General features: G+C 35.8%; 1 protein-coding gene across 1 annotated transcript in view; it reads left to right on the top strand.

Annotated features, from left to right (window-relative positions):
• Positions 1–405: 405 nt before the first annotated feature.
• VWDE (von Willebrand factor D and EGF domains) overlaps positions 406–14031 on the top strand; it is a 35240-nt gene continuing 21614 nt past the window's right edge. Inside the window, 8 exon segments of the mRNA XM_089917090.1 lie at positions 406–932; positions 9874–10099; positions 10375–10438; positions 11724–11892; positions 12043–12114; positions 12846–13089; positions 13091–13585; positions 13587–13849. Coding sequence (XP_089773216.1) covers positions 866–932; positions 9874–10099; positions 10375–10438; positions 11724–11892; positions 12043–12114; positions 12846–13089; positions 13091–13585; positions 13587–13849 — 1600 coding nt within the window. The 5' untranslated portion in view covers positions 406–865.

The raw sequence follows: 14031 nt of genomic DNA, 5'->3' as shown, positions 1-14031 counted from the left end.
GCCCCTTCCCTCTGCAGAGGCAACCACACATCTGAAGACAACTGTGGATTGGAAACCATCCCCAGGGCAACCCTGGGAGTCATGTAACCATGTGTTGAAAACTCCTGAGTCACTGGGTCACCACTGGACAACTGAGAGAGCTCTGGGAATCATCAGCAAATACATGATGACTGTGCCCACGTATTTGGAAAATGTCTAAACGCCCTCCAGTTCACTTCTGAAAAACCTGCCATATAGATAGAGGAAAAGAGCTACTACTGTCGCAGCAGTAATCTCTACTTCCTCCTTCCATCGTTCACACTGAGGCCGAAAGTGGCAGGTGCAACTTCTGAGAGGCACCTGTGGAGGCAAACCAGCAACCCCGATTACCAGGTGAAGAGTCCATCTGCAGGTATGATCAGGGGCCCTCTCCCTGCCAATAGAACCTTGCAAGCCTTCTTTTATTGGAGGTCCATCAGAACAGTTTCTAGGAATACCAAGTTTTCCTAAAGCATTTGTTAGAACAGCGAGACGCGGGATGCCCTTACATCCTGGGAGGCTTCCCCGAGAATGTGCGACTGCTGTTGACAACCAGGGTGGTGAAGCCACAGCCAGGACACGCAGGGTGCACAGCGGTCTCGGGGACAGTTGGGCGTGGCTTTCCGGCGGGTGGGCGGGGTTTGGGAGGGAGGAGCCACCAGGCTCGCTCGGTTATCCCTGGAAAAGACCAGCGCGCCCCACAGCAAGGACGCGCGGCAACCCTGAAAGGCGAGCAGGAACGGACTGAGTTCTGTGATAGGAGGGCAGAGAGGCTGCTGTGGCACCCTCCTGCCCGCACCCTTGGCCAGGGATCAGCGACGCCTTCGTCCTACCTGCGGCAGTAGCGATGCTTGACGGAGTCCGGGTGCTGACGCTGGCATTGATGCTCCTGGCCGCCGGGAAAGGTCGGCCAGGTAGGGCGCTGGCGTTAAGGCAGCGCAGGGGCGCCACCTGGGCCTTTGGAGGAGGGAGGCTAACTTCCCGGATGACACGTGGAGCGTGCCTGTGCATCTTTATGGCCGCATCTAATACTTGTCCCATACCAACCTCCTCCCTGTCCTACCGCCTTCTTTGAAATGGTCACTTTACAGCCTTGGCACTCTTCAGTTTTCCTTTGTGCACAGGCGACTGTTGCCTCCTATTTTTCTGCTCTTAAGACCCTCAGTCACTTTTTTGTTCCTTTGTTTCCTGCTGATATCCGCTCCTTAAGGTCCCTTTATTACCATAAGAAACTTTTGCTGTATCTCCCAGGCATCCTAGCGACAAATGGATCTGAAATATCCAAAAGGAGTTCAGTTCCAAACTGCACGATTTCTGCACCACTCCCTCCCGACCCCCGGAAATAATAAATTGATTAGCATTTTACCCCTACAATAATTCAGTAAGTTTTGTGTATGATATCTTAAGTTTTGTGTATATCTCTTAGAATCAGTTTTGCTACTGTAAAAGAGATCTCTGAGGAGCGAGTAGCTCCCCTCCCACTTCAATCCACGACGAAGAACACATGGTTGAAAACGCTGTGAAGTTAAAACAATATTCCTTAGCCCTTCCTGATGGTTTTGTGTTCACACGCATAGGAACATTAAATGAAAGGTGACTTGCTCTTATAAGTTTCCTTATGTTTTTCAGAAATAAATCTGATCTGTGTAAAACTACCCACAGCTTTAAAAAAGAGATTGTGTGCAACATTTATAAGTGTTCAGGATATAATTTTATTTTATCATCTTGTTGATCTTAATCTAGTTTGCTAAGGTAAGTTTGCTCTGTAAAAGAGGAAGGGAGAGCAGCATTCACCCTTAAAACTGTACAAAGAATATTAGAACACAATTATTTCCTAAAATGATAGACCTCAACAAGCTAGCATTGATCTGTGCCATCTTTGGTTGCTTACACATTAACTAGATCTTCATGAAGAACTTTTCAAAACATACATGTAATAATATATAATATGTACTTAACAACAGTTAGACGATATGTTTCCAGAAAAATGACCAATATTTATAAAGGAATTTACTTCAGTGTTTACTACAGATCACATAACGACTTCTTGCCCTATATAATAGCCTTGTAATCTCTCTACTAAAGGTGACTATTAACCATTGCCATGTTCTAAGCTCCTATTGTGGTAAAGTTGATAAAAAAGTTTATGCTAAACTTCTTTATGTTAATGTAGTAGAGATAAAAGTGGAGACAAATGGAGCATACTAGATTTTTTCAAATAGCTTTATTAAGATATAGTTCATATATCATACAAATCATTCATTTACAGTGTACAGTGGTTTCTTACAGGACACAGTGATCTATGGGTTTATGTATATTCAAAAATATGTGCAACCATTACTATAGTCAATTTTAGAACATTTTTATCACCTTGAAAAGAAACACCATACTCTAGCTCTCCTCCCCTTATACCCTCCTTCACCCTCTCCACCCTCCCAACTATAAGCAATCACTAATCTACTTTCTGCTCTATAGATTTACCTCTTCAGGATATTTTATCTAAATGGAATCACATGACAAATTGTCTTTTGTGACTGACTTCTTTCATTTAGCATAATGTTTTCAAGGTTCCTCATGTTCTAACACGTATCAGTACTTCCTCTCTTTTTGTGATGGAATAATATTCCATTATAAGTACATACCACGTTTTGTATATAAATCGATCAGTTGGTGAACATTTGGATTGTTTTTACCTTATGGCTATTGTAAATAATGCTGCTGTAAACATCTGGGTATAAGTTTTTGTATGGACACATTTTCATTTCTTTTAGAAATATACCTAGGAGTGGAGTTATTGGATCATAGGGTAACTCTGTGTTTAACCATTTCAGGAATAGCCAGACTGTTTTCCAAAGTGGCTGCACTGTTTTACACTCCTGCAGCAGTGTACAAGGGTTTTAATTTATCCACAGCCTCGTCAGCACTTGTTATTATCTGAAAAAAAGTTTTTTTATCTGAAATTTTTATTCTAGCCATTCTAGTGGGTGTGAAGTGACATCTCATTGTGGTTTGATTTGCATTTCTCTGGCGGTCAATGATGTCAGCAATTTTTCATGTGTTTATTGAACATTTACATATCTTCTTTGGAGAAATACCTATGCAAATACTTTGCCAATTTTTTAATTGGGTCATTGGCCTTTTTGTTATTGAGTTGTATGTGTTATTTGTATAGTCTAAATACAATTATCTTAGCAGACATGTGGATTTGCAGTTATTTTCTCCCATTCTGTGGGTTGTCTTTTCACTTCCTTGGTAATGTCCTTTGAAGCATGGAAGTTGCTAATTTTGATGAAGTCCAGTTTGCCTATCTTTTGTTGCTTGTGCTTTGTTGTCATATCTTGAAATCCATTGCCAAATCTACAGTCATGAAGATTTACCCCAATAGTTTTCCTAAGTCTTTTAGTTTTAGTTCTTGTATTTTGGTCTCCGATCCATTTTGAATTAACTTTGTATATGGTATAACCAAAGGGTCCAATTTCATTATTTTGCACGTGGATATCCAGTTTTGTTGAAAAGACTGTCATTTCCCCATTGACTGATCTGGGCACCCATCTCAAAAATCAGTTAAAAACCATAAGTACATGGGTTTATTTCTGGAGTGTCAATTTTATTCACCAATCTATGTCTCTCCTCATGCCACCACTAAACTTTCTTGATTACTATAGCTCTATAGTAAATTTTGAAATGAGAAAATGTGAGTCCTCCTGTTTTGTTCTTCTTTTTCAAGATTAGTTTAGCTATTCTGGTCCCCTGAAATTCCATATGAATTTTACAATTAGTTTGTCATTCTTTACAAAAGAGTCAGCTAGTATTCTGTTAGGAGCTGTGATGAATCTGCATGTAAATCTGGGGAGTATTGCCAACTTAACAACATTACATTTTCAGATCCACAAACATGGATGAATTTCCATTTAAATACTTAGGTCTTTAATTTCTTTCAACAATGTTTGTTATATTCAGAATATAAGTTTTGTGCTTTTTTTAAATTTATCCCTAAGTATTTGTTCTTTTGAAACTATTATAAATGGAATTGTTTTCTTAATTTCCTTCCTAGTCTATTTACTGCACGTTTAAGAATATAATTAACCACCCTAAGGCCCATAAAACTTTGGGCAACTCCCAGTTTCTTCCTTTGTGAAATAGAAAAGGTAATAACCTTGCCGGCTTATTTTAACACAGCAAATGTAGAAAGCATCTACTATGTGTAGGCATTATTCTAAGCACTTTAAAATACATTACCCACATTAAATCATTTAATTCTCACAATACCCACAGGATAAGTATTATTATTACCCTATTTTACAAGTAAGAAAACTGAGTCACATATATGCTAGGCCATTTACCCAAAGTCACATACTATTAAGTAGCAGAGCCAGACTTTGAACACATGCAAGGTGGCTTCAGATTCTAACATCCTTTAACTATTGGGCTATCTCTACTGCCCCTAGTGAATGAAATAGCATATGTTCACACAAAAATTTGTTCATTAAGGTCCACTTCAGCATTATTCATAATAAGCATAATAACCAAATGCCCATCAAATGATGAATGGGTAAACAAAATGTGTTATATCCAGTGGAATACTATTTGGCCATAAGTAGGAATGAAGTACTGTAACATGGATGAAACTTGAAAACATGGTAAAGCCAGAGACAAAATGCCACATATTATATAATTGCTTTTATATAAAATGTCTAGAGTAGGTAAATCCATAGAGACAAAAAAAATTAGTGGTTGCCAGTGGCTGGAGGTAGAGGGGAATGGGCAGGAGTGACTGCTAATGATACAGGTGTCTTTCTGGGGTGATGAAAATGTTCTAAAATTGATTGTGGTATACAACTTTGTGAATATGCAAAAAAAAAAAAAAAAACACCCCATACTGAATTCTACATTTAGAAATGGTAAATTTTATGGTATGTGAATTTTAAAAAAAGAATAAAATCACATTTTGCATCTTGATTTTATATCCTAAAGCCTTGCTGAACTTGTTCACTAGTGTTAATATTTTGTGTTTTTAGTGGATTCCTTAGGATTTTTACATAAAAAATTAGGTCATCTGTGAATAAAGATAGCTTTACTTCTTTCTTTCCAATCTGGATATCTTTATTTATTTATCTTGCCTAGTTGTCCTGGTTACAACCTCAAGTACAGTGTTGAATAGAAGTGGTGAGAGTGGATGTCCTTGTCTTGTTCCTGATCTTATGAGAAAGCATCTAGTCTTTCTCCATCAGGTATGTTGTGGCTACGGGGTTTTTTGTAGATTTCCTTTATTGGGGTGAGCAAATGCCCTTCTTCTGTTCCTAGTTTTTTATCATAATGTGTTAGATTTTTTTCAAGTGATTTTTCTGTGTCTATTGAGAAGCACATATGGATTTTGTTTTTTATTCTGTTAATATGGTATATTACCTTAATTCATTTTTGGATGTTGAATCAACCTTGCATGCCTAGGATAAATCCTACTTGGTCATGGTTTATAATTCTTTATCTGTATTTCTGGATTTGATTTGCTAGTATTTTGCTGAGGACTTTTGTGTCTATATTCAAAAGATACATTGGTTCATAGGCTTTTTTTTCCTGCGATATCATTTTCTGGCTTTGGTATCAGGGTAATACTGGGCTCATAGAATGAGTCTGGAAGTATTCCATCTTTTTCTATTTTTTGGAAATGTTTGTGAAGAATTGGTATTATTCTTTAAATGTTAGGTAGAATTGAACATTGATGCCATCTAGACCTGGCCTTTTCGTTTTGGATCTTTCTTTTTTTTTTTTTACTGATTCAGTCTTTTCACATGATATAAATCTATTTGGATTGCTTACTTTTTCTTGAATCAGTTTTGTACTTTGTCTTTTTAGGAATTTCTCAATTTTATATAAGTTATCTAATGTACTGGCATGCAACTGTAATAGTATTCCTTAATAAGATCTGTAGTAGTGTGCCCTGTTTCATTTTGATTCTAGTAAATGAGTCTTCCCTCTTTTTTTCTCAGCAAACCTAGAAGTATGTCACCTTTGTTGATTTTTTTCAAAGAACCAGCTTTTGGTTTCACTGATTTTTCTCTACTGTTTTTCTGTTCTCAATTTCATTAATGTCTTCTTTAGTTTTTAAAATTTCTTACCTTCTTCCTTTAGATTTAGTATGTTCTTCTTTTTCCAGCCTTCAGGCGAAAGATTAGTTCATTATATTGGGATCTTTTTCTTTTTTAATATAGGCATATATATCTATAATTTTCCTCTAAACACTACTTTAGCAGCATCCCATAAATTTTGGTGTGTTGTATCTTTCTTTTAATCCTTTTCAATGTATTTTCTCATTTCTATTTTCATTTCTTTGACCTCTTGCTTTTCTAGGTTGTTTAATTTCCATGTATTTGTAAGTTTCTTAAATTTCTTTCTGCTACTGATTTATATATTCATTCTATTGCAGTCAGAGAACATACTTTGTATAATTTTTATCTTTTCAAATTTATTGAGGTTTGTCTTATGGTCTAATGTATTGTCCATCCTGGAAAATGTTCCATGTGCACTCCAGAAGAATTTATATTCTGCTGTTGTTGGGTAGAGTGTTCTATAGATGTTCGTTAAGTCAAGTTGGTTTACAGTGTGTTGTTCTGGCTCTGTTTGCTTGATGATTTTCTGCCCATTTTTCTATTCATGTTGAAAGTGGAGTATTGAAGTCCCCAACTATTACTCTTGAAGTATGTATTTTTTTTCCCTTTGTTTCTCTCAGATTTTGCTTCATGTATTTTTGTGCTGTGTTATTAGGTGTATATCTTCCTCATGGATTGAAACTTTTATTGTTATAAAATGTCTCTCTTTGTCTCTAGTAACATTTTTTTTGTTTTAAGATATTTTTGTCTGATATTAGTACAGCCAGTCCAGTTTTCTTGTGGTTACTGTTTGCATAATGTTATTGTCCATCCTTTTACTTTCAGTCTATTTGTATTCTTTTCAAGAGCATTCATCCTTTAATATATAAAGGATGACAAAGTAAAGAGACTTAGCAAGTCCATCACTCTCTATTTGACCTTGCTTTTCAGCCTTTTGTGTTGTTGCAGAATCCATAATACAATTTTGAATATCAGAAGCTTAATGATTAACTTTTTATTTCTCACTGAATTTGGAGCTAAAAGGTGGTTTTTCTCTTTTCCACATCTTTGGGGAAGTTATACAATTTTTTAAAATTCACAGATATTTGAAATTCCCATAGAGCAATATACCAAAGGTTTTATAATTATAAACTCAGATATTATGAAGTGCCTGTCTTTAGGCATTAAGCGTATTCATCTCTTAAAAATACAATAATTTATTTAGTTTCTTAACATATTTGTCTGTCACCCAATTATGAATCTTAAAGCATACTAGTCTTAGCCGGTGTATTAACCAATGTATTAATCTAATACAGGTTACTTATACCTACAAACAAAACTAGAAAACTATTTGCATATTGTATCATTATGTATCTATTATTTATAACTTGACACGTTTTCCCAAAGTATCTGAAATGCAAATATTGCAGATTCTATTATATACTACCTAGCTTCTTTAAATCCTATTGAGAAGAAGACAGAATAAATAGAAATGTAAATGTTAATGTGTATTTTATATGTACTTTTGTTTTGAGGGAAAAAATTTTTATTGGACATCTGCTAGAAAGCTTTGCACATCATTCATGTCATGAAATTGACTGATGTGTGAAATGGGCTTGTAGAGTTATTCTTTTAGTACTTCAGGAGCTAGGCCCCCAGATTCCCAAATGGGAGCCCAAACCAGCCATAGTTAACTATATCCTCCCTTCTAGAGTTAAGGTTGTAATGAGATTTTTAAGAGTGTGGCTTATTCATTGCTAGTAAGATTTAAATTTTTCTACAGAGACCTTGAACATTTAATGAGTGACAAGTCGAGTTGGAGGGAAAAATTGTGAAATAAATGATACAAAATATGAGCTATTATTAATTATACAAATTAAGAATTTTCCTCTAAAATTAATATTAAATAAAAATTTTTAATTTCTGTTTAAATATTATACAGTTCTTAGTATTGTTGATGTCACACTGTGATTGCTTCTACATTTATGACATCTTTAGCTTTGGATTAGAAAACAGTTATTCAAAGCAGCAAAATCAGAGGAAATGTGAGAACTTCAGAAGTGCTTAGCAAGGAGAAATACTGCACAGAATAAAGATGGAGTTACTGACTTTTTTCCCAAGACAAAATTCTGTTTTAGGATAAGATCAGAGAAAATATCTCAATAATTTATACAAACCTCACTAGTAATCTCTTTTAAAATATTTTCCATAGTTTCTAACCATGTGCAATCTTCTGATATTGACAGGGGGTTAGAATTATTTCAAAATTAAATGAAATGATAGCACATCCTCTGACTTCTACCCACATACATTTTATAAAATATTCATCTAGTGTTGACAAATTGAGATTGTCTAAGTCAATAGAGCCTTTTGGGACATTTATAACTGGTGAAACTAGAGATAAAAGGAGGAAGAACCTTTTGTGGTCATTCCTAAAATCTTTTACTAAAAAAAATTCTTTAGGGAGATCTTTTATCTTGCAAAACAATACCTTTTTTACAGTTTAATTGCTGTAACTACAAACAAAATAAAAAGCAAAAACCTATATAATAAAGACAATTTTATAAGCTACATTTGTGAGACTGACATGCAAATTATTATCTCTAGTTTATTGTGCTCCTTATTAATTTGTTTGGAAACTGATTTTTGTTCATAAACTGTGTAACTTAAAATTATGTAATAAACATTTGAGAGTTTTGTTCAGTTAGATAGATTTTTTTCCATAGTGAGGTACTTTAGTAATGATTAAATTTTTCTTTCCCATTTCTATTTCAAAGATATTATCTTTACTATAGTGTTTTCCTTGAACAAATACAATATCTAATATTGGGAGATTTTCTGCCTATTGTGTCAATAAGACACTCCAAATAAGGACAGTTCCATGTGTTTCTTAATATTAGGGAGACAGCAGCCTCAAACAGGAGCTATATTTCCAGGATAACTGTTTTTATTGCCTCCTCTTCTCTTCTCTCTTCTTGCTGGGAAGAGATACTTTATGTTCTCTCTCTGCGGATTTGACAGAAAAAAGGTATCTTCCAGGCCAACTACTGCTCAGAAAATGGCTTTCCTAAAAAGTCTACAGAACTAGCTCTTTCTCCATGTTATTTTTCTTGTTCTTCCTTCAAAACTGTTCCCCTCTACCCCATTCATTTTCCTATGCTTAGAAATGAAAATGAACTTCACTACTTTTATATTTAAAAATAAGAAAAAATGTGAAAACTTTATATTTTTTCCTGCAGTAAAAAAATGCAGGAAACTTCACTAGGAGGGCATTTTACAAAAATTATATTAGCATTAAAAGTTTGGTTTAGTTTGTTGCATTCCAGGACCTGGCAGAGATGGGATTTGGGGGGGCACATGGCTACTGTGGCAGAAAGCAGGTCATGGAGGGTCAGTAATTGCATTCAAATCTGCAGGATCACTCTCAAGAGGAGTCCTTTAAGGCCTATGCCTTCTGATGGTAGGAATAAACAAATCCTGACTCAACAGCAATCAGCAATTTTGCCTGTCCAAATTAAACGAAAATAAAGTCCTTGAAGCTCAAATACCTCAAAAATACATTCTAAAGAGTTTGTTGATTGGCTTATTTTATTTATGGAAAGTGCATATTGTCATCTTTGTTTTACTAAGAGATCATGACATTTCAGATGGCCTTTACGTGCACTTGTAGGTTTATTTGCTCTGTTTTTGTTTCAGTAGTCAGTTTTAATCGAGGGCTGAACTATGTCAATGAAGAAAATACATAATATCATCTGTCTTTCCATTCTAGCTCAGAAGTGCTCTCCTGGGGGACACCAGTTTCTTCAGAGCCCTTATAGAAGTGTCCATTTTGACTCCCTGCGCCTCCAGCAATTAGCCATTCAAGACCTGATATGTCACCACTCCCTTTCTCCCTGATGGTATCGATTTCTCCTCTTTGACAGACCTGCTAAGATGCCAACCAAATGTGTTGAGGTATCAACTCACTAATGTGAACTACACGTGCTTTTTCTTAAGTATTTTTTCATATAAGGATTGAATCTTGTTACAACCAATTTATTTCTCACGCTGCAATATTATTTTAATTTTGCATCAAGATTAAGTTAATCAAAGGGAGTATTCCAAGGTTCTCTATTCTGACAATAATAGTAATAGTTAATGTAATGTTCAACAGTCCACCAAGTGTTTTAACTTACAATATCTTATAGAAGACAGTCTATCATCGTGATTTCCACCATATAATACAGAAAACATATTTTTAGGCATAACACACCTAGAGTCACCTGGATAGCAGGTCAGACAGCCAAGTTTTGATCACAGGCTGTCACTCTCCAGGGCTCAGGTACTTAACCTCAGTAACTTTCAAACAGTAAAATACTGCATATTTTAAGTGCTTCAGTTCTTGTCTGCTTAATAGAAGGATTATGTCTTAATAGAAGGCTCATTTTCCTTATCGATACCCACATTTTAAAAATTATGCAGAAGGGCTTCCCTGGTGGCGCAGTGGTTGAGAGTCCGCCTGCCGATGCAGGGGACACAGGTTTGTGCCCCGGTCCAGGAAGATACCTGCGCGTCCGGAACCTGTGCTCCGAAACGGGAGAGGCCACAACAGTGAAAGGCCCGCGTACCGCAAAAAAAAAAACCCTAAAAAACAACTCCCTTCAAAACACGTTCAGAAACAAGTTTTACATTAAACAAAGTTTATGCCATGTCTTAAGAAAAATATGCTTATAATTTGACAAAATGGGGTGAAAACACTGTCAAAAATCTCACTCCAGGGGCGAAAGGGGTAAGACACATCTACAAATATTTTTTTTTAATGTTACAAAAGAACTTATTTACAAAACAGAAATAGACCCACAGACATAGAAAACAAACTTATGGTTACCAATGGGGAAAGGAGGGAGATAAATTAGGAGTTTGGGATTGACATATACACAGTACTATATATAAAATAGATAACTAACAAGGACCTACTGTACAGCACAGGGATCTATACTCAATATTTTATAATAACCTATAAGGGAAAAGAATCTGGAAAAGAATATATTTATAGATGTATAACTGAATCACTTTGCTGTATGCCTGAAACTAACACAACATTGTGAATCAACTATACTTCCATTTAAAAAATAAATAAAAAATAAAATACCACATATCAGTGATTGAAATTGTTCTCAGTTGATAGAAGGATTTGGAAAGAGTTGTCAACTTTAGGATACTGAGTCTTCCAATCCATTAATACAGTATGCTCCTCTACTTATTCAGATTTTCTTTAACATTGTTCATGAAGTTTCATAATTTTCACCTTAAAGGTGTCTTATACCTTTTAATTTATTCCTATTTGTATTTTTATTGGCACTATTGTAAATACTATATTTTTTTTAAATTTGCTTCCTAACTGGTACTACTGTATAGAATTATAGTTGATTTTACATTGATTTTTGTACCTAGCAAACTTGCTAAATTCCCTATAATTCTCTATATATTCTTTTGCATTTTCAACAGAGCCAATCTTATCATCAGAGAATAATAAAAGTTTATTTCTTCCTTTCAATCCTTATAAATTAAAAATTATTCTCACCTTACTATATTGGTTAGGGTTTCCAGGAAAACGTTGAATAGAAGAAGTGATTATAGCTATACACATGGCAGTTTTTGTTTAGCACCACAAAAGACTGCTGTCTTTTTCAAATCCCAGTGTCCGTAATAAACTGTGGAATATTTTTTGTGTACTTACTACAACCCACTCAGGGATATATGGGATATTGTGCAGAAGGTAAGAAAACATGTGTAATACACATGAACTGCTAGTGATGGAACTCTGTGTGTTGGTGTGTTTGTGCCATCCTCTGGATGGGATGTATGGAGTTAATGCAAATCTCAGTAAGAGATTTGGTTTGCTATTATTGCTAAAATGAGGCTAAATTTCTGGTTTAAATTGGCCAGATTTGTTCAGGGTTCTTTGCCAAGATGTTCAAATCCTCAAAAATATTTGTTAATGTGAAAGTATCAACAGTTAATATCAGCAGTGATAATGTATACTGATACCATTTATCTACTAATAACACTCAATAAGAAGGACACTTCTCCTTTGTTGTATTCTTCCTCAAAGTCATAATCCCAGTCTAATCATGATCAAATTCATATAAACCCAAATTGAGAAACATTCTACAAAATATGTGAATAGTACTATTCAAAAGTGTCAAAATCATGGAAAACCATGAAAGAGTAAGAAATTGTCAAATATTGGAGAGGACTAAGGAAACATGAGTAATACATTATGAAGATATCCTGGATTGGATAACTGAAACAGAAAAGAACATTCATGGAAAACTGATAAAAACTGAACAGAGTCTTCAGTTTATTTAAGAGTAGAGTCCTAAAGTCAATTTCTTAGTTTTTTGGGTTTTTTTTTTGCGGTACACAGGCACCCCACTGTCGTGGCCCCTCCCGTTGTGGAGCACAGGCTCCGGCCGCGCAGGCTCAGCGGCCATGGCTCACAGGCCCAGCTGCTCCACGGCATGTGGGATCCTCCCGGACTGGGGCACGAACCCGTGTCCCCTGCATCGGCAGGCGGATTCTCAACCACTGCGCCACCAGGGAAGCCCCAAAATTGATCAAACTTTTAATAACTGTGTTGCTTTTATTAATGAATGGAGGTAAGAAAGTAACATTTTCGTTTGTTATTGTATTAATATTTGACTTAACATGAGTGGTGGGTGACTTAACGCTCTGCTTTTTTTGCAACACGTTACTGAGAAAAAATTGTTCTTGTCCAAATTACTATTCTTTTCTGTTTTCCATCTGGAAGGATTTTACCAGGAAAAAGCATGTTTGACACAATGCCAGTTTCTCTGCCATCACCTAGAAAACAATCCTATTGTAGCTGCTCAATGGACACTACTTCATTGTATCCATCTTCTAATCATCTGGAAAGTGTTTCTCAATCAGAGATTGTTTCAGCTTGCAAAGACCCCAAACATGTCAAATTCGCTTCCTTGATAAGAGCTAGATGTCACCTCTGAATATATTAATTCAGAAACTCCTGTCAGAGGAATAAACAAGCATACATCTCCAGAAAAAAATAATTTGGATTTCTTTCCTCAAGAAAAAAAGCATGTGAATCGAACCAATCTGGACTTAAATTTACAAAAACATCCTGGGAATGAAAAACAAGATGCATCAAAAACTTTGGACAAGGGGAGACATACACAGGACCAGGGTAATCACAGCCAAGAAACAAGGTGGGATCGACAAAACAGATGGAAACAGCAAAACTTCAGTGAGTTTCTTCCTTTGTTTGCTTTTCAAAGTCTCAGCCAAAATGACCTAGAAGAGATTACTTAATTTTTCCCCGAGGACCGTACTGAGGATGTCCACCAGGAGTTTGTCCCCATGTGGCCCACACCATCTGGCCACACCGAATACAGCACATCAGCACTATGTCAGCACACTCTTGCCAACTCCAGCATAGGAATGCACTGTCTTGCCTTTCTTGGGTGTGATAGAGATGTGTTTTAAGGATGTTCTCCTAAAAGATGATCTTAGCTGGGCAGAAGCAGGTGTGGCCCTTTTAGAAAATGAATGTGAAAAGAGGATTTTGGAAGAGGGGAAATATAACAGAGAAGAATACAGTAAGTCAATTAAAGACATTTTTTTGTCATTAAAATTCCCCAATTTATGCAGTGGCCATGGGCAGTGTATGGAATGGGGGTGTGCATGCTCCCCAGGCTTTAGTTCCTATGATTGCAGTGATTCACACAGTAAGTAAATACACTCCAACTTTGATCTTGTGTATGTTATTTAATTATGAAACCTTCTTTGTTCTTTTTTACCTTCAGTATCCTAACAGGCTTTATTCAGATTATATATGGAAAAGAACTCAAATTATATTAATCAATATGTTAATAATATTCCAAAACAGTCTCATCTTAGAATAAAAGCT

This window comes from Delphinapterus leucas, chromosome 9 (genome assembly GCF_059928025.1).
Source record: "Delphinapterus leucas isolate spDelLeu-1000000601 "Yukka" chromosome 9, BTC_Dleu_Yukka2, whole genome shotgun sequence".
Taxonomy (NCBI): Eukaryota; Metazoa; Chordata; class Mammalia; order Artiodactyla; family Monodontidae; genus Delphinapterus; species Delphinapterus leucas.
The sequence above is the reverse complement of the archived record's forward strand: the minus strand, read 5'-3'. Positions and strand labels throughout refer to the sequence as shown.